The sequence below is a fragment of the Orbicella faveolata genome, unplaced genomic scaffold, assembly GCF_042242905.1.
Source record: "Orbicella faveolata isolate gen_17 unplaced genomic scaffold, um_ofav_v1 contig_26, whole genome shotgun sequence".
In the NCBI taxonomy this organism is placed as follows: Eukaryota; Metazoa; Cnidaria; class Anthozoa; order Scleractinia; family Merulinidae; genus Orbicella; species Orbicella faveolata.
This window is the reverse complement of record NW_028301554.1, coordinates 1,607,970-1,635,336: the sequence shown is the minus strand read 5'-3', so window position 1 is coordinate 1,635,336 and position 27,367 is coordinate 1,607,970. Positions and strand designations below refer to the sequence as shown.

General features: G+C 36.8%; 1 protein-coding gene across 4 annotated transcripts; it reads left to right on the top strand.

Moving 5' to 3' along the window:
• Nucleotides 1–483: 483 nt before the first annotated feature.
• LOC110059011 (sodium/calcium exchanger 1-like) lies at nucleotides 484–26,547 on the top strand. Of its 4 annotated transcripts, XM_089295169.1 has the most exons (20): nucleotides 3,319–3,414; nucleotides 3,489–3,563; nucleotides 5,843–6,899; nucleotides 9,918–10,006; nucleotides 10,630–10,665; nucleotides 11,552–11,686; nucleotides 12,640–12,767; nucleotides 13,430–13,526; nucleotides 14,266–14,383; nucleotides 15,030–15,251; nucleotides 15,784–15,946; nucleotides 16,059–16,182; nucleotides 16,920–17,061; nucleotides 17,622–17,709; nucleotides 18,653–18,743; nucleotides 19,269–19,391; nucleotides 20,705–20,780; nucleotides 21,296–21,449; nucleotides 22,188–22,363; nucleotides 23,232–26,547. In XM_089295169.1, exons 3-20 carry the CDS (start codon nucleotides 6,183–6,185, stop codon nucleotides 23,361–23,363), a joined length of 2,811 nt encoding a protein of 936 aa, XP_089151295.1. In that variant the 5' UTR covers nucleotides 3,319–3,414; nucleotides 3,489–3,563; nucleotides 5,843–6,182; the 3' UTR covers nucleotides 23,364–26,547. The 4 variants fall into 4 exon arrangements, with proteins under 4 accessions (XP_089151294.1, XP_089151295.1, XP_089151296.1 ...); XM_089295168.1 differs by lacking the exons at nucleotides 3,319–3,414; nucleotides 3,489–3,563 and adding an exon at nucleotides 484–718; XM_089295170.1 differs by lacking the exon at nucleotides 3,489–3,563.
• Nucleotides 26,548–27,367: the final 820 nt, after the last annotated feature.

The window sequence follows — 27,367 nt, the reverse complement described above, 5'->3', positions numbered from 1 at the left end:
GGCGATGCTTCGGACTTAAAGTCACTTGACATGAGGGGCAATGACGATGGGTTATTGTTCAGGAATTTGAAAACGGAGGTTTCACTCTGACAACGTATCACATGTTTTCCTCCACACTACGCCGGAAGAATTTTAAACCGCCACAATCACTGGCCATTTTGGATTTACGTTTGAGGAAAACTCAGTCAAAGAAAATAGCATGATTGTCGTGACGCCTTTTTTTTTTTTGAAAAGCTCCGTTTTCAAAATGTTTTCCGTTCACACGAAAACGAAAAGCCAGCGTTTTCAACTGAATTTCTCTGGTTTGAGGAACATTTTTGAAAAGCTCCGTTTTCGTGACGGATTAGTGTGGACGGTAGGCCTAACCGTAGAAATAAAGCTGCGTTTTCAAATTTCTCCGGCACAGTGTGGACGCTTTCTCAGTATTGTCAAACCAACCCACCTGATCCATTGCACCAGAAATTAAAATTACACCTGCACTCTTGACAGTGATTAACATTATCTTTAATTACGCGCACAGTTGCGTTCCTCAGCGAACTGAGACCGTACCAAACAGCGCGTCTGCCTGAATAATACGTTATTAACAATCGTCGCCGACCGACGGGGCTTGCAAGCACTCGCGCTCGATCGACGCGATAGAAAAAACATCGTTTTTACGTTCCATTTTCACTAAGAAGATACTTCCAGAAGCGACATTTAATGCTAAAATCATCGTCCGGTAAGTAAAGGCACAAAACTGTTTAATTCTTATGGCTATTAGCCACTGGCGTTTATTATAACGTACAAATCATAAAAGTAAATCTTAGCTTCGTTCGGTTTTCCAACTTCCTGAATTAGATTTCACACAAAGATAAATTCGCGATGTTAGGTCAACTTCGCCGTAGAAATATCTCCTTTATGAATGAAAAAAAAATCCCAACGCATCAAGGTTAATTTTATTTTCTTTGACTACCCTTCAAAGCAATTTTTATAAGGAAAAAAAAAACATAATTTTTTTTAATCTTAAAAAACAGAAAATCGTGTTTTCAACCTTCGGTGAAGCTTAATGCTTTTATTCCGCTTTCTTAAGACGTGCCATTTTCAATTGCATAAATGTTTTTTTTACCACAATTCAGGCTCCTTATTGGAACTGAGTACAAAGGAAGTTTAAATGTATCGTGTTTGTAATCATGGTAACGTAAAGGAAAAAATATCCCGGAGTTATAATATCTCACCGGGGTTGGAAGTTTCCTTTTCAATTTTCCGTCGAATTAAATCTTCACAAGTAAATATCACGTTGGTATTTTTAAATAGAAGGTAAGCCTGGGTATTTTTATATTCCAAACAAACAATAAACCCTTCTATATTGTGAAATGTATAGCCAAAACTCACATTTGTGTTTATGTAACACTTAAGAAAATCTCAAAAGATCTACTAGTTTTGTATAGTTTAATTTCTTTTTATATAGCATCTATTGCGAGGAAAGTTCGATCCATCTTTATTTTTAATTCAGTCTTAAATTTTTCTCCTTTTTCGAGGAAAATATCATTTAAAGCGAGCGAAGAAGGAAAATACATTATTCATTACAAGTTATACCTCATCTTAGCATTAATATTAATTCTCTGTTTTTACGGAATTGCACAGCCAAATTATCCTATTCATTTATTTCGACTACCTACGTTGATGGAAAAATCTCAGCGTATCTGAGGAAAGCGTATTACAACAGGCGTTCTTTTAAAAGTACTAGCTAGCCGGTGATAATCATTTCGCGTTTTGTTTTAACGTCGATGTTACTAAAAACAGAAAAATATAAACGGAGAAAATGGATAGACCATCTTAGAAGCTGCCATTAAATCAATAATTACACAAAGATGCATATCAGCCAGACTTTATTCTCAAAACTCTGCTCATCTCTATTGAAGATCAGGATTTTTAAAGAGAATATATTTCAGTATTAAAATATCTAAAACTTATTTTCTACCTTGTAAGCCGCAGTCAACCTCGGGTACAATGTAATTATATTATGACCAGTTTAAAGCAGGGAAATAAGAGCCATATTTAATGACTGCAACAGTGGTTTTCCTAGCTTATAACATAATCAGAATTTTGCCATAACTGTTAAGATTTTTACAGGTATAATAAGCAATTAACTCCATGAGCGCTCGACGCTGTGTTTTTTTCCATTTCCCCGCAGTATGTTAATGGTCCTTTATTTGGTCCGTAAGGTATAGGGAGAGATCATAGAGAAAATCTACAGTGGCTAATTTGTGAAATGAAGGGAACTTACAAGAGCTGGATATAAATCTTGTTAGGTTGTAGGACACCAGAGTGTTGCTGAGTAACGGGCTCTCTTGAAGAAGCCTGGGGCTGTAGGTACCACACAGAACATATTTGCCGCATCAGAATTGTCATTTTATCTCTTACTTCATCAAATATTTAATATTCTCAGGACATTAAATTACACACAATTTATCAAACATGACCGCACAGCCATAATCTATTGATTGAACTATACATGAAGTTAAAATTTCGAGTTGATGCAATGTTGTTTTTTTCCTCTTGAAACTACTTGGCTGAGAGAAACTTTGCTTTGATACTTCCCGCGGTATTTGAAGTCGAAGATAACGAGCGGAAGAAATCTTACCATAATTTAGCCATCTGTTCAAAATTCCCGATGACTGGAGGAAATTCTTTTCCGCAAATAAACGTTGAATTTTCATTCCATCGGGTGGTCATCTAACAACTTCCATGAACAATGGATGTACTTCATATATAAACAGATTGAAAAAGTGTAGTGAAATAAGTGCCTCTAATTTAATAAAAACAGTGTATAGACTGGTCAGATAGGATCAAAAGTCTCGAAGTAGACCCATCGATTGCCAATTTCTCGTATCGACGGAACATATCGCATCCATGGTTTGGCAATATCAGATATTTTACACAAAATTTTCTGCTTCGAATTGGCGACAATAAAGTGCTAATGATGTGAAAAAAGTTCTACTTTAGTTTTTTCTTTTTATCAGCTATGTTCAATGCGCCTCTAGAATTTTAAACCGGCCGTGAATGTTTCGGAATATGAGTGAAAACTGCAACTTGAATTACGCAGTTTTTAGCATCGTCTTAAGTCTAGCACGCTTTTCAAAACTGAGTTTCGGTTTCTGTAACATAATCAGAAGCTAATGGCTAAGAATTCTTCAATCCAAAACAAACAGACAGTGTATTGTGGGAAAGGCAGGTGTACAACACGGCGGGCAGACCGACAATTTATCAAATGCATGTCTGGCTAAAATGCAAAAAGGTGTTTTTGGAATGCAAATGTATGACATGCAAGCTTTAAACAGGAGAAAATATTTGACGACGAAAACAAGTTTACGTGCAGTTGAAGTTCGCGTGCCTAAAATACTCCTCAATGATCGAGTTATTTCAGTTGCCAAGGTAAGAGAGAAATCGTATTAGGAAAGTAAATTTTTATTAATATTACAGCGCTAACTGCTATTGCTGTTTTTTAGGCATTTGCCAGCGAAAGCGACAAAAAGGAAGCTTTTGCCTTTATATCGCTGGAAACTGTGAATTGGCATGAAAAGGTGATAAAGTGCATAGTGATAATTACATGAGCCTGTTTTTCTCAATGTCAAATAGTATATTTGGACATAACTCCAGCAAATTGGACTTGAGCAAATAATTATCGGGCATCTAATTTCGCTCGAATAGGGCTTTTCGCTAAACATAACAAGCCTTTTATTTGTGCTTCTTTCAAAGCTTCGCCCAAAATGTGCATTTAAATGGTGCCTTTATTGATCTTCGTTACCGAAACCTTCGACAAGCTCACTCAAACTCGATCTATATAGTCGTGCTAACCGAGAAAATTGGTAATTATTTTGCACTCGGGGGTACTCCCACATGAAAAGGTGATACCACTTTAAAACGGTCAGGCAGTGGGTTTTTTTGTTATTATTTCTTCGAGTGCAACCCTAAAAGATACCTTGACGACTAAAAATAGTGGCGCTTCCGGTCTTCTTATAATTTATCTCCTCAAACTGAGTGTGAAAATACGTCATAGAAATGTTTTTACATTGGTTGATATGTAAAACCGATCAAAATACACCTTGCCTTACTTTTTACAAAACAAGAAAGTCGTTGCAGAAATTGTAATACTTCTACCATGGCTAAAACCAAGAGGTCAGGAACAAACTCAAAGAAGAGGCAGACCTCGTTTCCAACCCCCTCCCCCGCCGTTCCTGATATTTTGACTCGCTCCAGACCGCGCTCCAATTAAATGTTGACGTGTGGACGAGTGGGCGTTTTGTTGATCACTAAGTAGGTGTAGGTCTGTGATTTACTTTTTCTTTCTCTTTCCGACCTCAACATAACAATACATTTTTATGCCAACTTTTTGCTTTCGTTGACTGTCGTTATATTAACAATCAACAACTAAACTATTTCGAACCTACAGAACGTCTCTGTAGTGTAATGAAAATAAGTGTTGTATTCGGCAAGCTAAGCTGATGACCATGGAATTAAACATTTTAACACCAGCATAATATCACACTTTCCTTGAATTCAGTTTTTTTCCAAGAACAACTGTCTTTAAGGGGAAAGGAATTGAATGCTTTCGATTATGACCAAAAGCCAGTACATGTTAATTGACGCCATTGCTTTAGCCTTAATATAAGTTTTGTAAAAGAGAATACCTCGTGAATAGTCGCTTGTTAACAACAGTAAGAAGTGATGTTTAGAGAAAAGAACTGTTACTCGTCTATTTGCCAACCATTAACACCTTGAAGGACTATCTCCTGATTGCGGTTATCACAAAACTGAAATTGCTCATTGAATGTAAACAGAAACAATTTGAAGCAGCTGGAAATCTTGTAGAAATCTACGGTGAAGAAAAGGGCAAAAACGACAGCTAATCTTAGCCGGAACGAAAAGAAAAGGACTAAATTTTCCAGAAGACACTCTCGGTTCCCGTTCGGGTACAACGATGTTTTGTTTGAATTAATCCCGCTTAGATTTGCACACGAAATGAAATTTTCTAATGTCCTTCAGCTTAGAGCCTAGAGGCAAAGTACGATCGTGATAATCAATAGGAGTTAAGCCAAAAGCTACGTGTCTTTTGTCAGTAAAAATTAACTTAAACATAATCAACATGTCTGTACCCATGTGCCAAATGTATAAACTAACTTAGCTTGTGTTTTACATATCTATGCTCATAAGCTAAGCCGAAATTCAAAAACGTCTTCGCTTAATTATAAAGAGCAGTCGGCAATGAATACTTTGATAATAAGATTTTCTACGCATGAACAAAAGCTGACTAATCAGTTTCCGTAATCTCCTCGAATGCCATATTTAAACCTCTCTGGGAAATTATCATAATTTGACAATCTAGGCCGCTGAACTCGTACAATAAAAGCTTTTTTCTGATGTATTCATCTGCTAAAAAGAAACCAAAAAAATCTGGTTTTGATTTTAGTCTCGTTACTCTTGTAAAAATGATTTGTGCGATCGAAGCGCAACATAAAAGTCGGGCACCGAAAAAAAATAATTGACGACTTAAATGTCTGGCGGATTTTCAATTAAAATTGGTTAACAATATGGCCTAACAAAAGTAAATAACTGCTTCTAAGGAGTTTCATTTGCATCTCAAACAAATGTCATCTTTAGCTCGGTCAAAGACACTTGAGTCTTGCCGGGTAAACAAATCTTCTAATGAGCGCCAAAGCCTTTGTTTGCGGTCACCAAGGCAACGGGTTTTTCATGATCGGGCCAGGTGTTGACGTATTTGAATAAATCCATGTTGTGGCCGTGTTTGATAGAAAAGATAAATGATATATATTGCCGTGACAATCTATTCTCTTTGTTGCAGCATTTGATACAGGGGTGATAAACAGAACAAAAAAGTGAGTTTATGGACGGCGAAATCCTTCAAATAAAACAGCGTGAGAGAGGTCCTGATATGTTAACTGGCGGTCCGTGATATTAAGTGATTGGTACCAAAGGACGTCCGGACACCCTCGATCGTTGATGAATCCAGTATGTTGTTTTACCATTATGATCTCCTCGAGTGGATAAGCCGTAAAGCACACTACATCGCTCCGAGCGGCAAACTTCTCGATGCATGGATCCTCGTAGCGTCGTTTCAGTCATCGATCGAGGAAATGAACTTGTGAGAAGGTCACCGGTTTAGCGACGAAACGTCAATTACAATGGTTTATTTCACGAATTTCACCAAGGGTTACATTGTGGAATATTCACCTCCTTGTTTCGAAAGCTGGCTTCTCTTGCCGGCAGAGAACTTATGGAGTGACGGAGTCCGTGGGTTTTTGTACGTAGTTGCTATGTTCTACTTATTTCTAGGGATCGCGATAATTGCGGATATTTTCATGAGCTGCATCGAGGTAATAACAAGCAAAAAGCGTAAAGTAACTCGCTACGATCCCGAGAAGCAAGAACGCGTGGAAATCGAAGTATTTGTATGGAATGAAACAGTCGCCAATTTAACCCTTATGGCCTTGGGTTCCTCGGCCCCAGAAATCCTTTTAGCTGTGGTGGAAACAGTTCAAAATCTAGGGAACGTGCCTGACGCATCACAGGAGGACAAAGACGGACTTGGTACTTTTACTATAATAGGATCCGCTTCATTTAATCTGCTACTTATTACAGCCATATGCGTGGTCAGTGTTCCAAGTGGTACGGTAAAAAAGATTCGAGAGTTCGGTGTATTTATTGTCACGTCGATCTGGTCGCTTTTTGCGTATGTATGGCTGTTGATCGTGCTGAAGTGGCATACACCCGACGAAATCGAGCTGTGGGAAGCGTTTGTGACACTGAGCTTTTTTCCGCTTCTTGTACTCAGCTCCTGGTGCCAGGATAATGGTTGGTGGTGCAAGAGGGGACGAATCTTAAATGTCGAGAGCCCAGAAGTAAGTGGGAAATGAAATACGTTCGCTCCTCTTCAATTAGTACATTACTGCAAATACTATTCAATTCAATTATCACCACAAGCCGCTTTCGTAGAAAATTGTTATCTACTTGTTTTGTTTGCCAAAACATCCCACAACTCGAAATAACGCGCCGCGCTTATATTCCCTGGCAAGCGTTCTGCGAAATTATAAATCTACAAAGTTGTGCGTTTTTGTGTAAACATATTTCCTTTCGTACACTTAGCATTGATAGTAAAGCTGTCAACGAGCAAAGCTTTTGCGTTGCACAACAAAGACCGTGCAAGGTTGAAAAGTGTCCGCGCTGTTTAATAAATTTAGCTAAATTTAGCCTGTCTTAAGTGCCATGCCAAATATTTCCAAATATTGTCCTTCCATGAGATAAGCTAGTGGTACAAGCCTTGGTTACGCGTATCTTCGATCGGTAAAACCCCATGTTTCCCAGCTACAATCCATTTATGTCAGTAGACCAAATGGGAAAATAACGCGATGTAGAAAATATGAACAGTGAATCCGAGAATATTTTTTATGTCTGCAATCCAGACTTAATTTGAATTTTTTCGAGTGCATATCCTGACCTATACTATGCCAGATCTTAGAAGAGCTCATTCAAAGTTTCCGCATTCGTCAAAGTTTCCTGGTTTAATTATTAATTAACCACAGCAATGTTTGAATGATTTCTGTCATAACTTCACAGTCTGGCTTAGTTTTGATGTTTTGACAGGAATCTAGAGACGTATACCTCTGAAAACTTCAGATTTCAAATGCGAACGTGACGCGGGATTAAGTTTGCTCTCGCTAAATTCTGTCAATATTTTTCTTAAACTTACACGTTGTTTATCCCAAACACAAACGTTTTGGCAGATGCCCAGAGTGTTGTTTTTCTTTCTCAACTGATTTTAATTAGTACAATAGCTAAGGGATTTCTTTGTTTTCTTTTCATTATCTTAGTGTACTGTTCGGCTGCTTTCAGTCGGCAGTCAGTTCTTCTTACCGTCTGCTCTACTTTTAGTCATAACTTTCTTGATACAAAAGACACAAAAGTCTGTCTCATACGGACAAACGACTGACAAAGGGATTTTTCTTGGTTGTTCGCTAGTCTGTCTTCTCTGCTGGTAAAAAATGTGTTTTCAATTCTGAGGACGGATAAAAGACCAAACGTGGTGAAAGCAAACTGAGAAAATTAAATGTCAACCTGAATTCCACGCAAAATTTTACCACTATAGGACAAGTTTGATTTCTTGACATCCTGGTAGAAAAATCAAATTTTATAAACTGTAATCCTCTTTCATTTTTGTAATCCTGTACATTTTTCATAAATTACGTGTTAAGTGGTTTGGTCTGTAGAATCGTTGTATCCAATATTCCCGGTCAATACACTCGTATCTTTGGCGACTTTTAGCATTAAGAATATATTATGGAAAATAAGCGAGCTCACTTTCGATAACCGTGAGATAAAGTCTGTGTTACAGTCAGAAAGAAAGAAATTAGTTCTCCTCGATACTTGAATGCAGTGAAGCTTCAAATATTTGCAGGTGATTTCAATTTGGATGAAGTTAAAATAACGGCTGAGAATTGGTCAAAATTGCAACTTTACGATGAGAATTGGCGCTTATTTTATCCAATTGCGCAGTTCGGAGATCTGGAAAATTTATCAAAAATATCAGTGCAATGAAAGGAAAACGATTTACTATAATGAATGCTAGTTCAATACGTGGGTCTTCTATTTTCTTAGTCTTAAATCTTGTTGCTACAACCATTTTTCCGACAAACAGCAAAACGATTATAAAGAGAAAAGCCAGCTGGCAAATTATGACCCGGGGAAAAAAATTCGGCTTATTTGTAATGTAAGAAAGATCGAGTCTAACTCTCGAAAATCCCATGGTCATTTAGGATATCTGTTTCTTCTGCAAAATGTTACATATATAAGCAGTAGTCACTCACTGTTTCAAACTCGAATACTGAGTCAGAAATGACATGTGCTTCATTGAAAAGAAACACCTTTACTAACCGATGGTCACCAATTCCAAGTCAACAAAATTGTCGGCGTTGTACCGACAGGCCAAAATCTTACCAATAACACTAAAATATGTCTTTTTAATTAAGTTGAGTTTGTTACCGATTTATGTATATCGCAAACGCTACGAATCAAGCCTACGGGATAGACGAAATTCATCACTGCTCTGGGACAATTGCAAAATTCAAGGTCGCGGTTTGAATCCAGAATTCGAGCGAATTTTGTTGATAGATTACTCTTTCAAATATAGGCTGACTAAGTTATGCATAGACGCTAACTAAGAAAAAAAACTGCGCTTAGAACAAAGAACATGCGGTACGAAAAACGGTAAGGTTATCTCAGGCGCAAGAAGAAAGGGTAAAATTTGCCATCTCGTGCAAATAAAGGATAGGTTGTTCAGGCTACGAGGAAAGGACAGGGATGTAGTCCGGCCATTATCATACTTAGCTATATTGTACTTTTTTGTTTCTGACCTCGATGGAGCTCTAACTCACCTTCGTTTTGAGCGAGAATTTTTTTAGCTTGTTAGCTGATTAGTGATGCCATGTTGTGAGTAGTAAACAGTTTGCCAGTCTTCTCGACCTTACTTTGTTGTAATTTAGCGCTATAGTATGATCAACAGAAAACCCAATTACTTACATGGCAGGTTTCCTTACAGAAATGAGTTTTAGTTTCTTCTGTCTAGCGCTCGCAATGTTTCACGATCACGCGCGCAACTGGGCACGAGTTTGTTCTGGTGGGTTTAAACTAACCAATGCGCGTGCTTGAAAGAAAGGCGCAATTTCGCTAAGTAACCGCCATGTTTACATCACCGAGAAACATGGCTTGCAAGAACAGAACTGCTGAGCTTAAAAGCAGACAAAGATGTAATCTAACGAGTTCAATATGAGCATTATTTATTTATCCTACGAACACATGGTCTTCAGTTCTGTATACGCGAGGATTTACAGAAAATCGATGGATGTTTTTGATTCTTGTTGTAGGTTCGTGTTGTGGGGCTTACAGAACCTGGAAGCCCTATGATGACGCATCGTTCGATGGAACTGAGAGCTTTAGAACAGCAAAGATTCAGGTAAATAAATTTAGCAACTTTATTACACGTGTATCGTTTAAAACTTTGTTTGGATTCACGCGATCTTTTTTTGTTTGCTTCCGACAAGCGAAGCTTTGTTCAAGAAAGTTATTCTCAGACATATGAGACAGGAATTTTCTTTGAACAATTTGGACTTAGCATAACGTTTATGCAAGATAGCTAGCTTTGGATGAGTTTTTTTTGCTTTTTGCTTTACTTTGGTAGTGAAAATTGTCAAGGTGTCCGCCACTCAGATCCAAGCTTAACTATGTACTTGCTGGGCATTGGTTTGAACAAGGTTTAGATATGCTAAATATATATGTAAGCTTAGATCTCAGTTGTTAGTGAAATAAGCTTACAACAACGGTCCAATTTACATCTTAGGGTGTGTTTTCTTGAAGTGATCCGGATCAGGATTTATGATCCAAGATTACTTGCTTTACTATTCAATATATTATAGTGCATCAAAAGAATTGCTGAATCTGCTCTTTGTGCAAGAATGCACCAGCTGCTTTGATGCACTATGATTAAATAAACAATACGTAATTAAATAATAATAAATTAAATAAATAATAAATTAAATAAATACTAATACTGATATCCATTTCTTCTCTGGATAACAGTGAAAATGACTTAGCAGGGAGTAAAGATAAAATTAGGTAAGCAAATAATTATTTATTAATAATAATTTTTTGATACAGCATTAACATATTGTCGTGGTAGACTAAAATTTAAAGTTTAGTCAGCAGCATGTGCTAGTTGTAACAATAGTAGGATGGGTGGATGGGAGCAACATTGATCCAAGCAATTGCTGAAAATTGCAGCTTTGTCATTATTATAAATTGAGTGTCCATCAATCAATCAAGGTATGGAAACCTGATTGACATTTTGGAGATAAGGAATTTGCTCTAGGAACAATATGAGTCGAAGGCAAGTGTTTTGCAAAACGTTGGTCTCAAACTTTGATGAGTCCACAACTTGGTGAAAACCTAAGGAAAAATGTTTCAAGAAAAGAAAGGAAGATCACTCGATTATTTTGATTGTGTAATGTAAATAATTTTGTCTTTGTTTGTGGTATTGCTAACTCTGTGGTTCTACAGATTTTTAGAATAAATCTACCAGCATTCTATCATGAATGCCATTCTCTGATTGGCTACGCTACCGGTACTTACTATCTATACTGTGAAAGATAGTGAGTAGCGTAGCAGTGTGCCCTTGTCAACAAAATGACGGCCACTTCTTGGCATTTTCGAAGTGTCTGTGAAGAAGATTTAGATAAAATTTTGAACAACTAGTAGATTTATGCTAAAACAATTAGATTATTCCCTCCTGATTTCTATCACATGATAGTTAACGAGGGTGCCTTGAGCTGCGCCCTTGTCAACCATCAAGCGATAGAAATGTCGAGCATACAATCTAGTAATTATTGTTTAATAGAAGTTCAGCTTTTGCCATGCACTCTCTTGTAGGATGTTTTCTAAATGTAGGTGTTTTCTGGAATATTATTTTGCCTAGAATTTTGTTTAATGTACCCTTTGTCACCAGAGATGTTGTGAATTTGTGGAGAGGTTCCAATCCTGATTATAATGCCAACAAAACAGCAGCAGATGTTGCCTTGGCCTTGAAGCAGTTTAAACAGATTGCACAGCAGCCTCAAAACACTGCCTCCTCCAGAGCACGGTATATGATGTTTGTTGTGCTATTTATGTTGAGTGAGATTTAATTTATACATAATATCAGCAACTACAGTACATCATATGTCTTTCATTTTTCTCTTTTCTCTATTTATCGTTTAAAACTAGTTTGATTTTTTAAGTTTTCATTGACGTCTGACAAATTTTAAATCACAATAAATTTAAACCACAAGCTGCCAATGTTTCCAATTATGTCACAATTGACCTCCCTGAAAGAAACAAATCTAATTTATAAACACGTCTTTCCCATTTTTTCTTTTGGGAAGGTTGGTGGTAACACAAACTACAGAAAAGGTTTGACTGAAGTTAATGTCAAGTTCCACTTTGAAAATTGCTACTAAAACCACCCACTTTAGGGACTAAATCAGTGTAATTGTGAAACAAATTTTGAATCTATAGTGGAAAACATAGAAAGAGGTTCAGGGAATCTGGCTGTTTTAATATGCTTTTTTATGCGAAATCTCTTTAAAAGAGGTTTAGCATAAAACTCTTCTTCTCACACACTACTGGGAGCCAGAGACTATGGTGTACAAATCACATGACCTTTATTAGCCTCAGGCCCTAACGGTGTGTAAGAAAGACGTTTTCCTTGGTCATGGTGGTGGGCAAATGTCATTGGGATGCTGATATAATGCAATGAATTATCTGTGTTTTACAACTGAAGTTTGACAAAGCACTGCACTGTCCTTTTACAAATGTGTTGCTGTTCCCCCCTCCCCCAACCAATTCAGTTATGAAACTCAAGAGAAATTACAAGTACAATACTAGACAGTGTTCAACATTGTAGGCGGGGTGTTAGGTGGAAGGGCTGGGTAAGTGAAGTCGTATTCATACAGGACTGTTTGATAGGCCGGGTGGGCATGAAAAAGTGCTAAAAGTGCAAATTTCTCCCAAGATGTTTGTCCTTGATTGTAAATGTCTACTTCTGTTTATTTGTAGTTTTCGACATGCTGCATTACGTAGTATAACAAGACAAAAACAGGTCGCCAAAGAACCTGATAAAGATCATGAACAGCAATTGAATCTTCTCACAAAGTCACTCTGTGGATCAAGAATATTTGGTGCAGGTTTTTATTGCAGAAGATTATTTTTCTTGTATAATTAATGTATATGTATAGATACACATCCTAATCCTCGCATGTATGATTATATATATTAATAAGGATCTATCCTGTGTGCTGCTTTGAAAACAAATATATTAGGAGGTATTGTGCGTCAAACCTTTACAAGAATGTAGTTGCCAGAGGATTTGCTAATAAAAACAATTCAGTCAGCCTTCTGGGCGATTATTTACTTTTGGTACACTGTAGCTCAAGATGGATTGATATTTGGAGAGGGGGCTAATAATTATGTCATCATCAGAATAGTATGTATCACTTTATGTACAGCAACATATACTGTAACTTAAAGACTGTTTGGATGTGGAAACAGACTAAAGTATATATTATTGTTATAAGCCGCCTAATCAGTCTATTCCAAGTCAGTGTTTTGAATACCTATTTTTACAAGGGGGGGAGGGGACTTACTAGAAAGGCATGCCTTTTGAAATGAAGGCACTTACCAACAAAACAACACTTACATGTATTATAGAAGAGTGCTTATTTGAAAGGTGGGGCTTACCAGAAGGAGGGAGTTAAAGCAAATCATAACTTACAGTACGTGGTCATTTATTGTTTAAAACTGTTTCACTGTATTTGAATTAACTCACAGACAAGTTTTCTGTCAACAGATGATAAAGCCTTCAGCTTCAGTGCAGCTTCATATTCTGTTGTAAAAAGTGCTAAAAAGCTTACTGTAGAGGTGCAACTCAACCAAAGGATATCCAGGTTTGTGTAACATTTGGGCATTTTCAGTTCAAGCCAAAAATTCTGGAAAATTCTGGAACATTCTGCTCTATTTCACACAGGAAATTGAAATTTTTGGTCTAATGGAAAGTACCGCAGTCTGTTTCTGTGTCATTATAGTATGTTAAAAATTGTAGCACCAATAGATTGTAATGTCAAAAAAATGTTTCACTGTGACTGGTCTAGTTGAGTGGGTATGACATTCACCTGATATCATAAAAATAAATATTCTTACTTGTAAAAGAATAGGATACAAGCTTCATCACAGGAAGGTTTCCAGCAATATTCACAGCCACAAACAGATGCATGTGATACATCCTTTGGTGGCCTGCTTAGGGATTTATGGTTCTGTGCTACTTGTAACACTCTGGACTTTCCCAAAAAATGTTCAGTCAACTTAAAAGAAATCACCGCTATTGCTGTTAACTGTAATGATATGGTCTACATCTCTGCAATCCTAACAGATCTGTTTTCATTGTCAGTGATAGTCAAGCTGTCCTTCATATCCTTCATTCTGGCACTAGCAAATAATAATAAATAATAAATAATAATAATAATGTTGCTAGTTAATATGCTTTTGTCTACATCTGTTGCAAATGTAATATTAATAGTTAAAACTTCATTGGGGCTTTAAAAAGCTGCAGTAAGGTTTTAGGCACATAATCTTTTGCTTGTTATAACCAACTTACTAAGGGAAGGAAAAAATGTTTAATTTTAACAGATCACCATGTGTTTCCCGTAAAGCAGTGAACCCAGCATCGCCTTATGATCCAACAACGCCCATTAATGCAGTGAAGTGGGGACAGTTTACCATCCCAATTATTAAAACTGATCATGTGGTTTGTATCGAGTCATTTTCAAGAGGTGTTAACAACTATTACAAAAATGAACAGTGTAAACCAGCTTGTGGAAAACATACATGTATCTGAGAGCTGTTGTAGGAACCTTAAACCTTTCATTATGACTGGCAACTGCAGGGAATATCATCTGCAATTCAGATGAACAAAAACTGCCCTGCTGGAGGCCAGTTTGAAATTATGGCCAGCCTACACAATGTATGTGTAGCCATACTCACCCCCTGAGGAAAAATGGGAGGGAAAACTGCTTCTCGTAAGTGGGTGGGTGTGGCTAAACGTAGGCTAAAATATGGTTTGCACAAGCTTGCTTTTGAGTTAATAACAGCCTTACTACAGACTGTCCTCTTTGATTTAGACACCAAAAGGCAGAGCCAAGTGTCCTTATTGTGTATGTGTCTCTGTGTTAGGGATAGAGATTATTACAAAATAAATATGAATTCTTAGACTAGTGTTTTAGGACTTGTCAAGCAGACTCTTTGTAACTTACATATAATCAGAATATCCATATTGCCAAGGTGTCTTTAGGGAGAAGTTTGAGTGTGCATTTGCCTTTGAAAAACCCAATTGCTACTGTACAGGACTCAGGTTATTATGAATGATTTAATAATTATTTGTTGAAATTTTATAGGAAAGCAATGGAGTACCATTATCAAGTCCAAAATTTCCTGGGAACATGCCACTAAGAGAAAGCATTAACAATGTGCAGGACACACCCTCTGAAAGCAACAGTGAGCTTCAAGTTGGGGAAGATACTACTCAGTCTTGTACTGCTGTGTTTTGCGTTGATTATGAGACTCGCGACGGCAGTGCAAAAAATGGAAAAGATTATCACAGTTTAAAAGGCACATTGGTGAGTGACGCCATCTCCAAATTAAACTTACCAGTGGTATTTCTCAATGTTGTGACAACAGAAATTAGTTGTTCCTTTGTGAAGGACTGAAATATTGTCTGCAGTAATTTTAGCCTAACTGAAAATTGGATCAAGACTTTTTTTATTTCTTACTTTCTTTGGTTGTAAACTATAGTTTAGACTGGTGTTTGGTTTGAACCAGCTTGCATATTCATAATAAACAAGGTACGTACAATGGAAATCAAAATTCTGGTTTGCAAAATTTTCTACCAAATCAAATGTAAGCCATAGCATGTAGAAAGGTACTTCATCTGTGGTTGGGCCAAAGTGTCAGTGACACTGTGGGAACTTATGCCAGTTTCAGATTGTTGAGTTTAACTGAATGGTTGTCACAAGTTTTTCCCCAGCATTTTGTCCAGTGATTTTTACAAGTTCCTGGTGCCCATTTCATACTCTAGGTAGTAGAGAAATTGTGAGTAGTTAGTGTCTTAATTGTCATTAAAAGCACAACTAACTGTTTTATATTTTTCAGTCATTTAAACCAGGAGATATCAAGAAGACACTAACAATAACCATAATTCATCACGATGGATACGCACTGGACAAGGACTTCTATGTGATATTGAAAAATCCTGTGGGAAGTGCTGAACTGGGAGAACCTAATCTGACTCGGATCACGATTATTGACGATGATGGTAATTAATGACCATTAATAATTTTCTGATAATATTTGATGCAAGCCTGAAAGTAGATGTCATATCTTTAAAGATCACAGTTCACTGACTGGTTTGCATTTTTTTTTTTCAGAGCCTGGGGAATTTTCCTTTGAACAAGCAAGTTATCATGCTAATATTATAACAGGAGAAGTTACCTGTAACATTATCAGAAGGAAGGGCTGCGATGGTATGGTGATTTTGACCTACAACACAATGTGAGTAAATACGCTGACAATTAAATCTTCAGTCATGTTTGTTTTTGTATTGACAGAAAACAGAGACAACAAACAAAAACAAAACAGCAACACAACAAAAACCACGAACAAGTACAAACCTTTTGTTCCGTACTCTAATAGAAACTTAAATGACAGATTGAGTATGGTTTTGAGTTTACATGTAAGCTCTTCATTTGGAGTAACAAGTAATGAAATCAAATTTGCAACAGAAAAGCTCATGAATTCAGCCTTAGACAGATTGTGCTTAGTATTTGAAAGTAAAAGAATGTGCTAGAGGGAATGTGGGATTAATCATTGCTCTTAGTAATGTTAAGGAATAGTAATTGGACCGAGCGGAGTACAATTCAGAGAGTAATCGCACAACTAATTTCAAAATTGGACAAGCACGCAGTGTCAAGCCGTTTGAAATTATGAGCACAATTACTCCTTGAATTGTACAACACGAGGCCCAATTACTAGTTAATTGAATCCAGGTTTAACAAATTAACTTTAAAAAACTCTTGGTAACATTAAGAAGGAAGCCATTAAAGCTCTCATAATTGACATGTGAATGGTGTAGGTGTCCAATTACAAAAAAATTAAAATTGGATACCTATTGGACACCCATGTGATTGTGCACTGATTCCTTGACAAATAGGTGCACAGAGGAACCAATCACAATTGAGAATTTTATCATACACAATTAGGGTAATGATGGTGTATGATATAATTTTTAGGAATGGTACAGGAACCGGTGGCACTCAAGAAGATCTAGAACAGAAGAAGTGCGACTATGAACAGGCAACGAATGAGAAGCTGTATTTTCAGCATGGAGAAACGTCAAAACTACTCATAATAAGAGTTAACCCTGACTGTAAGGTATGTGATTCCATAGATAGAAACATTGAACCTTTATGAGGTACATTATCTGAATATATACTGGAATAGTAATCAATGGTTAAGGCAATAACTGTATTATTTTATTATATGTCTTGTTCTTGTAGCCAATATAACTTGCGCTCTGATTGGCTAGTTGTAGGGCATCGCTTTCCTGTAATGCCCATGGGCCGATTATGGGCATGCAAAAACAAAGCAATAAGCCATATAATAAACAACATATTAACCTTTAATGTTCAATCTTAACAGGAAAATCTCAAACCTTGATCTTGCCATATTGACCTTGCTATCACTTGCTCAATATGGCAAAGTCTCGGTCTGAGATTTTCCCATAAAGACCTCACTTTTGGTTACCGGTAATAAGTAGTTAATATTAAGTGCAGTATATTCAAAGAATTAGCAAACTATGCAAAGCAATGTATTGCATAAGGAATGAAACTTGCATTCAAGTAACAGAAAAATTCACAGCAACAGATGTAGGCCTTTTAATTAGTTTTTGGATTGTCAGTTTTCAAGCTAATTTTACTTTCATCATGCTGCAGAATAAAAACTTCATTGTGCTACTGAGTGATCAAAGTCCAGGAGCTAAAATAGGACAAAAAAGTGCGGCAGTTGTAAACATAACAAATGGTAAGCCGATAAGAGCAGTGCTTACTGCAACTCCAACATGTCACTATTTTACGTACACTACCTAGAAAGTCACACACAACCGTGTTGAAATAGGAACCTGCAGGAGCCTGGTCAGGCTTTTAGCCAGGATTTGAAAAGTGGACGTCCAAAATGTGCTTTTATGGGGCTTGCTAAAATAAACAATTTATAGGCGATTTATAAGGCGACATATGAAAAATAAAACAGTTAATTTCCTTTAATAAATGGCCATCCACAGGATACCTGGATGCCCATCTGGCTAAAAGCCTGCACCTAGTACATGTATGAGGTCCGTATTGGAGAAATATTGGTCAAGTTCAGTATTCTAATATACAAGACCAATCTTCTCCGATACAGACTGAACAAGCTAGACTTTTTAACAAAGGATAACTTATTAAAATTTATTGTACTGTTAAAAAAAATAAAATAAAACGTCTATTAAAAAAAAAAAAACAATAAACAAACAAAAATAATTTAATTAAAAATGGCTCTTTTTAATCGGCTAATAAAGTGGTGCATATCCGTGATCAATTCTTGGTTAAGGTGTGTGCAAGAGATAAGCATTTCTTTACGTTTCTCATGTTGCTTTTGTGAACATTCAACTGAAATTGTCCTCCAAACATGAAGGCGAAAATATTTCTACCAAAAAAAACAATATTTTGTGCACTGAGTTGAAAAGCAACTCGCCAAAATTAAATACTAAATGTGAGGGCGTTCCTTATAATTACAGTATCTTAGTGTGGTCTAATATTGCAAAATTTGGACTGCTGTCCATTTAAATGGACTAATGAAATTTTGAGAATTAAAAATTAATGATAAAATCTAAGCTCTCTTGATCTTACAAGTTTAAATGGCAGGACAGTGGAACTAAAGTACACTCTAGATCTTTTTAATGCAAAATAATGCGACTGTTATCATTTTGTAGATGTCGATAATATTGTTGAGCGTGTTGCAAACATCATGACTGCAGAAGATGAGCAAAGCCTCAGCAAAACTTGGAGAACACAATTTGAAGAGTAAGTAACTAAAGGCTAGTTGATAAAAAGCAAACTCAAGTGGACATTCTTCTCAGTTGTTCCCTTAAAAGGGTCCACACTTCCGTTTTTCTTTAGCACAAAGCATATGGGGGTATTAGACTTATATATCTTCTAGCACTCTATTGTGAATGGCATTCTCTTATTGGCTACACTACTTACTATAGCAGTGTGTGCTTGTTAAAAATCTGGTGACCACTTTATGTTTTCAAAGTTTCTGTGAAGTAGGAGGTAACGTTTTGAACAACTAGTGGATTTATATGAAAGCAAACAGATTATTCACCCTTGATTTGTATGGATTGCATGATACACAATGTAGTTGACTCGGGCTGTATCCTTATCTACTATCACGTAATTGAAATCTTGAGCTCATAATCTAATTATTGTTGAAGGATGCTAGTCCATTGCAGCTAATAATTGTTTGGGTTGCCTGCCTAGTGGACAATTTTGTAACTGGTACTGGTAACTGAAACTTATGGTTAACATATTTTCCTGTTGTTTTATCAGGGCGATGGTTATTCAAGGAGAAGAGGATGACCAAGGGAATGTAGAACCACTCAGCACCATGGATTTTTTGCTTCATTTTCTCACATTTTTCTGGAAAGTTTTATTTGCCTTTATTCCTCCAAGGTAATAGAAAGGAACTTTAAAATTAATAATTAATTAAGTAAGGTCAGTGAACCAAGGGGTCATATTGGAGTGGACATTTTTTTGGTAGTTTTCACAGAATAGTATACTGTTCACATGAGAGGACATCACAATCCTGTGAAATGAATTCAAAGTCTTCATAATGTACGTTTGACATACGCAATCTAATTCCTACTTGCGACATGATTATGCCAATGAAAGGACATCACATCCCTGCAGAATCAATTGTCTTCGCAACATGCATGCTAATTCTCGTTACATGTTTTCTTGTGTGTGTATTCATGATGTTGTCAGTGCCGTTGATATACATGTATGTTTTCTCTTGTATGAAGTGTATATGATTTTGTGGCTGGTACATGTCACTGTTAGTAATACGTCCCAGCAATATGACCCATTGTACATGTACTGACCTTTACAAAAGTCCACATTTAATATCATCCATGTAGTACTTGTGCTATGGCAGCTTGTGCTTGGAACCAGCAAAATTCCCTTGAAGAGAACATGAGATGATGGTCATCACTCACTCACTGGATGGATCATCTGGAACAATTAAGCTCTAAAGTTTTATTGAAAGCTTGTTATCGACACTATACTGTTAACATTCGTCTATTTCAACATCCTCCTTGTGGCTTTCTGGCTCCTTATGACTTCTGTTTTGAAGGTCCTTTCATTTGAAGCTGTATGCATTTCTACACCAAAAAACATTAAGTCAAATTAAGTCAAATTACTAATAGTCAAATTAGGGGGATGGTTAGGTGGTCAGGGCTTATCTAGTAGGGGACCTAGTGTTCTTTTGTATGTCCACCTGCCTCATGGCAAATCTTTAAAATAAAGTAAAAAAATACCCCTGAGTTGTTACAGTACTATGACTGAGGCCACTTAACTAAATTCTTTGCAAATCAATTGACCACTGGCATTTTAAGTTTTAAAAAAGTTGCTAATCAAAATGACCACAAATCTGTTGTCTTTGTAATGTACAGCTTGATTATGTGCCTTGGATAATTTGTTGGAAAACTATTGCTAACCTTCACGATTTTTGTGCGTTGAATTTGTAGAAAATTTTGCCAGATGGCCTTGGTTAGAGTAGTCTAACTGTAATCCTAAAAAAACTTCACCTCTTGTTAATCCAGGTCAGAGCACCTTGAATTATTGCGTCAAATGTGGGAACAAAACTTGATATATTCATTGACAACCATTTGATATGAATATCAAATGTTGGTTTGTGATGATTCCAATAAACATTTCATAGTATTAAACCTGTATGTTTGACTGTGAATTTGATTTGATTTGCACAGGAACTGTCTTGGAGGATGGCCAGCATTTGTAGTTTCTCTGTTAGTCATAGCAGGGCTGACTGCTCTTGTTGAACAGGTAATTTTGGTAATTACCTTCCAGGTTAATCTCCTTGTGGGCATAAATTTACCTATAAGTGTAATTCAATTTAGTGTGCCAAATGCCAAAATTATTTTTATTTTAGAGGGATCACAGGTGGCACAGTGGTGAGAGTGCTTGCCTCCATCCAATGTGGCCTGGGTTTCATTCTGGCTCGTTGCCGTATGTAGGTTGAGTTTGCTGTTAGTTCTTGCCTTGCTCTGGGGATGCTCCCAGGGTTTTTTTGCCCTGGCTCTCTGGTTTTCCTCCCTCCTGAAAAACCAACAAATGTTTCCAGAGTCCAATTCGATCATGATGAAAACCAGTTAAAGTTGATGTGGCTTCTTCTTTGAATATCTTGTAATTTATTTTTAATTTGTCCCCTTTAAGCTTTGCCACTCATAGTCAAACAGATTTTAAGAAGTAAATTTGACAGTTACTTTTCATCATGTTATCAGAAATTGATTTAAAAATATCTGCTTTACATATATCTTTATAACTGTTCCCTTTCACAGCTTGGCAAACTGTTAGGTTGCGTGGCTGGTCTTAGGAACAGCGTTAGTGGCATTACCATCATTGCCATTGGCACCAGTTTACCAGACACCTTTGCTAGTCGCAGTGCTGCATTACATGATATTGGTGCAGATGCTTCTATTGGAAACATTACAGGTTTGTGTAGTCCATTCCATAAATATAACAACATAACAAGTTATTCCTGGCCAAAAATTATCTTCAACTGAACCTTTGTTGTGTCATCACCATTCAACCCAAGCTGTTTATTGAGAGCAAGTGCATCACCTGTGATGCAATAGGTTTTCAGTCTGTACATGTAATGATGTATATGAGCCAAGTGGCCTATCTGGACAGTGCTTATCTCCAGATTCATTAGCATGAAGCAACTACAGTGTAGGAGTATTTCTACTCCCTGCTGGATGGGATGCTAGTCCGTAGCAGGGTTACCCCCAGCATTAAATTCGCCATTACCCATTTAAATACACCTGGGTGGAGAGAGGCACTGTGAGAGTAAAGTGCCCTGCCCAAGAACACAACACAATGTCCCTGGCCAGGGCTTGAACCCAGACTGCTTGACTCAGAGGTGAGTGCACTAACCATGAGTCCACTGTGCCTCTCATCCGCAGTGCAATGCAAATGGTTATCTCTTGATTACTTTTCTCCCAAAATTTGTAATCATTTTCCAGCTTGTAGTTTGCCAGCATAATGCAATTCTGTATAAAATTTATATTACAGTTAATATGGTTTAGTTCAACTTCAAGTAAGTGGAGGTCTCTTTAAACAATTTTATAATTATAGTGTTTGTAAGTGTCGGCCTACTGGAGGTATCTGTTGGTGGATCAGAGACTGTTCAATGGTTAGTAATTATTCTAATTTGTGATATCATCTTTGCAGGAAGTAACAGTGTTAATGTATTTCTTGGTCTTGGGTTGCCGTGGGTGATATCAACATGTTACCATGCAGTGAGGAAGACAAAGTACATTGTGTATAGCGGAAATCTGACTTTCTCGGTAGTGGTCTTCACAACCTTTGGACTGATCTGTATTTTTACCCTCATTGCGCGAAGACTGGTAAGTAACATGTTAAGTATGATAGTAATTGGACTGAGTGGAGTACTTTGAATTCAGGGAGTAGTCACACAAGTAATTTCGAAATTGGACAAATGCAAAATAATTTATCTCACTCTCTGACAAAATTAATTTCGGAATTAACATGTCTTTTGAGGACTTTTTTTGAGCAAAATCTTTGTAGCATATTTCATTTAAGTTTTAAAAACTGTAGGAAACATTGAGAAGGATTAGCCGATAAAGTGCATGTAATTGACATGCAAATGGTATAGGTATCCAGTTAAAAAAAGTTCAAATTGGATACCTGTAATTGGACACCCACGTGATCACGTGCCGATTAGGTGACAATTAGGCGCATGGAGAACCAATAACGATCAAAAATTTTGTTATAGATACGATTATGCAAGTTATCACTGTTACAGTCAGGATTTTCCTCCCACACTAGAGCAACTTGCTTCAGATGTCTCCCCTTTCAATGAAACAGAGTTTAAAAAGAAATAGGTTGGGCAAAATATACATAAAAACAGTCATGACAAGCAGATATTGCAAACTAATTGAACATACAAGTACAAAACTATTAAAAATTGCAGTTCATGAAGTCTTGAAATTTAGATATTACCATTTGTTGATATTGGTCTTTTTTTAGGCACTTTGTATCTGGTTTCTTTAAAATTGGAGTTCTTAAGAAGGGTCACATGTAGAAATTTAATCATCAAATTTTGTTCAATTTTCATTAAATTTTGTTTAGCACCAAATCAAGCTTATTTGTGATTAAAATCCTTTAGTTGAGATGTGTGATTGTAGATATGTTTAGGATTTGGTCCAGGCAGGCCATTTACTTTTTAGTAATCACAGCTTTTGATGTTTGCAGATTTTTAAAGGAGAGCTTGGTGGCCCAGCGACATCAAAACACATGACAGGTTTATTCTTGGTGTTCCTGTGGTGCCTTTACATTGTGGTGTCAACACTTGCAGCATATGATGTGATTTCCATAGCCCTTTGACACAAAGCAAAATATTGCACCTTGTTCGTGGTGAGACAGTCTTCACATCATGACTGCAGCTCATTGGTGAAAGGAATGTCCATGGGCAGTTTCACATCAACCTCACAAAATGATGGTTCCTGCAGACTCGACCATGCTGGATGTGAAAGAGTCCTAGCACACCTTTAATCAGTCCGTCTGGTTCTTAGATCACATCAAAGTTTACCTCACTGGTTCTTGCCCATTTTCTTTATCCTCGTTGAAAGAATTTCTTTCCAGATCAAGAGAATCGTGCGAGTCGCACAACTGCTTCATTCTGGTAAATGACATACATGTACCTGTCATAACAAAGAGAAGTTATGCGAGCAGCACTAGGGCTGGGTATAGTTTCAGATATGATCCCGTTGCATGACTAGCTTTAATAAAATGCAGTGGCAAGACCAAAGGCTGCGGAAGGTCTGAGTGACACTTCAAATGGAGAAACAAGGATTGCTGATGTACATTATTGATGTTATTTGTCATCTAACAAAGAGCTGTGAAACATTGAATCAACATTTTGGCTTTGTCTGTATGCGTGTGCAAAAAGCTGACATGTCCATTTACCCAAGATCATGATCAGGATTGTGATTTCATGGCTGCACTGTATACTCTGTCAAGAAACATTGAAACCAATTCAACCTGAACATAAATACGTAAGAAATTAAACTTGCATCATCAATCACAGGTAGTGGATGCATGGATGCTGGATTACAAGTCTGTGATTGTCAAGATGATAATGGAAGGTCTATTTTCTTCTACTCTCACTACTGGCATACAAACGTAACTTAATAAGAGCAACCTTAAACAATATACATTGTAAATACAATGGTAGCAAAATAATGCAAAAATAATATTATTGTTCTCATCTAAGAGTGGATATAGTTCTATTAAGATTTCACACTTCATTTATCCCTGTATGTGACTGAACTGGCATCAGTTAAAGTGTATAACAATAATGTTATCAATAATAATATTATTTAGAAGTCACAGATTGAATCTGTTTAAGAATATCTCTCCAAATAATTATATGCTTAATTCATGCCTCTTGAACTTTACCGATATTCCATTCAACTTAGGGAAATTATCTTAGTGTATAGCTTTGGAAAATATTTTTTATCTCGGAGATATTTGTATTATATCATCATCAACAGCTGTTGGGAGAACAAACAACAAACTACAGTTATTGTAAATAGTGTACTTGAATCAAGGTCTTCACTTGGCACACAATTTTATCAGCTTAGGATCTTACATGCACTCAGTATGATGCTGCAATGAAAGATCTTTACTTCTGATAATCCATCACAGCAAGAATTGATGCCTGTTTAATTACTGCAGGTTATTTTGTCCTGCGACTGCCAAAAGCTGAAAGATATTGGATCAGAAACACATACATAAAATGGAGGGCGAATTTGTTGCTAAGACTATATATTGGGAAGAATATCTCTAATTGCATTGATGAATTTTATTTATAATAATGCAACAAAATTTGCTTTGTTTACGAAGGCTGAATAGATAAATTTCAAGTTTGCTATTTAACACAGTATTGACTATTTATTGAAAAGAAAAAGAGAAAAAAGAAAAGAGAGGCAAAAAAAAAAAAAAGAAAACAGTAGTATAAGCAAAGAAATTTTTATTTTGATTGGTGTCATGCCATTTCATGTTTGTGAAGTGTGCTAAGGTTTACTATGAATTTACAGCTTCAAGAAGTGCTTTGGCAGCTTGTCTGGTCTAACACAGGAGTTTCATTAACGGTATCAGCAGAAGGGCAACTGGTTTTCACACGCAGGCAAAACATTTGGAACTGAACTTCTTTATAAGAAAAACTTTCCTCTAGATGGTCAAACCAGGCAGGCAAAATCATCCTCACAGCTGGTCAATTTGCCCGATGCCGGCCCTTAATGAAACCGCTGTGACAACTCAAGTGAACATAATGGCCAGAAGATGCCCACAAATAAAGTGGTAGATTTTGTTCATGAACTCTGATCTAATATTTTTATGAAATGTTGATCATGATCTTATGTTGGTTGCATAGTCATTTTGCATGATGCATTTTATTCACTTTATTTGGTACGAAAACGAAGTAGAAAATGGCCCCTGGTTTCTTTTAAGGAAAGTTTCCAGGGAGAATGTAACCCCCCTTGGGGGGGACTCCCGTATGAAAAGGACAGGGATGCTCCTCATAAATTTTGAAAAGAACCCCTAAGAGCTACCAAGATCCTGTTTTGTGGGTGTGGTTTGAAATTTTTTTCAACCTTATAAGAGGTACCAATAATAAAAAAAAAAAACACATCAACTGACACTGACTTTTTTCTGCTCAGTACCCTAACAGGTACAGCAAAAGCTTGTGCTGTGGACCTCTTGAGCCTGAACACCCCAAGAGGTAGCAAAACTGCTTTTTTTTAATCCCTAAAAGGTACAAGCACCCCCGCCCTTTTTATATGGGAGTCTCCCAGGAATGTAACAGTTTAATTTGATTAAAAAGCTTGGATGCAAGACCAAGACCGCCTTCCCTGTTTTTACCAGGCAGTGTTTACAAGTTACACGTGTGCCATTTTCTGTTTCTTAATTGAAATGGAGTGAGTGGAGTTGTTGCAACGGGCTGATGCACATATGTACTTCATTGTAAATCACTGCTAGCTGGTATTGTTTCAATGTAACTGTTCGTGTCGTGTGATGGCAAAATATTGGTAGCCAATCAGATGCTACACTGCTGGTTGTGTGACACATCCGGCTGTACTGCAGCCTAAATATTGGCGGTTTCATTGTTTTGCCACTGTGCAAAAAGAACTATCTACTTTCACAGTCATGTAATCACATCCAACAGCTGACATGTATGTAATAATTTTATTACTTAATCAACATGTGAGTAGAATGCTGTTGGCTAGGTAATAGTGGTATTTTAGAAAGTATGATTCTAAGATACAAACACTAACTTCAACTTATCATTTTCAATCAAATCTCAGACTTTTATTGAGTTTCTACCGTTCTCCCTGAATGAAAAAAATAAAAAAAAATTCGTCTCCATTAAAATATAAGTTGTTGAAAACATAAACACAGAGACCATTTTACATGTAAATTAGTCTGACGCTTACATGTAAGTGTGTAGAACAATGTTTAGAGTTGTGTTTTTAGAGTGAAAAAGTAGAAATAAAATAAATAAGACCAATGCCTTTGTTTTATTCCTTTGCGTTGTCACTAATCTATTCTTCAGCTCACGATTTACATAACTGTGGCTTGCGGCTTGAAGAATAGACTCTTCTTATGCTGTTACTCTTACAACCTTCCCTGACTATCAGGGCTATATGCTAGGACATAATCTAACGATTTGACTTGGGTCCTCTTCACTCCTCTGAAGGACATCCGAGTGAGTCTGAATTTGGGAGCAGTTTTCCATTAGTTAACAGTCAGGAAGTGGAAATTGATAGTACTTTGCACTGGATTTTTAGAGGAACAAACTATTAATTTTACTGGCAACCTCACCCCTGGTGCTGAACAGCATTCAACATACTCTAAAATTGAACTGACAGATGTAGTTTTACAGACTCATGGGGCTGCCTATTTTTAAATTTTAATTGCAGTTTTAGGACTAAAATTATTGAGTTTTACAATGGAATTCCTCACTACAACAAGGCAAAAGGTAAAGTCTGCATCAGGCCAAACAGCTCATACAGGCTCACCCCCTCCAGCATAAAATTAACTGGAACTAATTTATATACCTGGGTGGAGAGAGGCACTATGAGAGTAAAGTGTCATGCCCACGAACACACTGCAATGGGGGGGGGGGGGGGGGGGTTTCAGGGGTAGAAGCGTGGGTGGGGGTGGGGTGTTCAGGGGGCAGAAGTCTGGGAAAATAGGTAAAGGTAAAGGTACAATCTTTCTTAAAAGACATAGTATTTCCTTCAGGACTTAACAATATTGAATTAAATTAGTCTAACTACCTAACTAATACATCACTAATAACTACTACGTACAATAAAAGAAATAAT

Coding starts and splice junctions, on each gene's coding strand:
- LOC110059011 (XM_089295168.1), top strand. CDS start 6,183: ATGGTTTATTTCACGAATTTCACCAAGGGTTACATTGTGGAATATTCA. Junction 12,768..13,429: donor ATCAAGAATATTTGGTGCAG/GTTTTTATTGCA, acceptor TTCTGTCAACAG/ATGATAAAGCCTTCAGCTTC. Junction 13,527..14,265: donor CTCAACCAAAGGATATCCAG/GTTTGTGTAACA, acceptor TAATTTTAACAG/ATCACCATGTGTTTCCCGTA.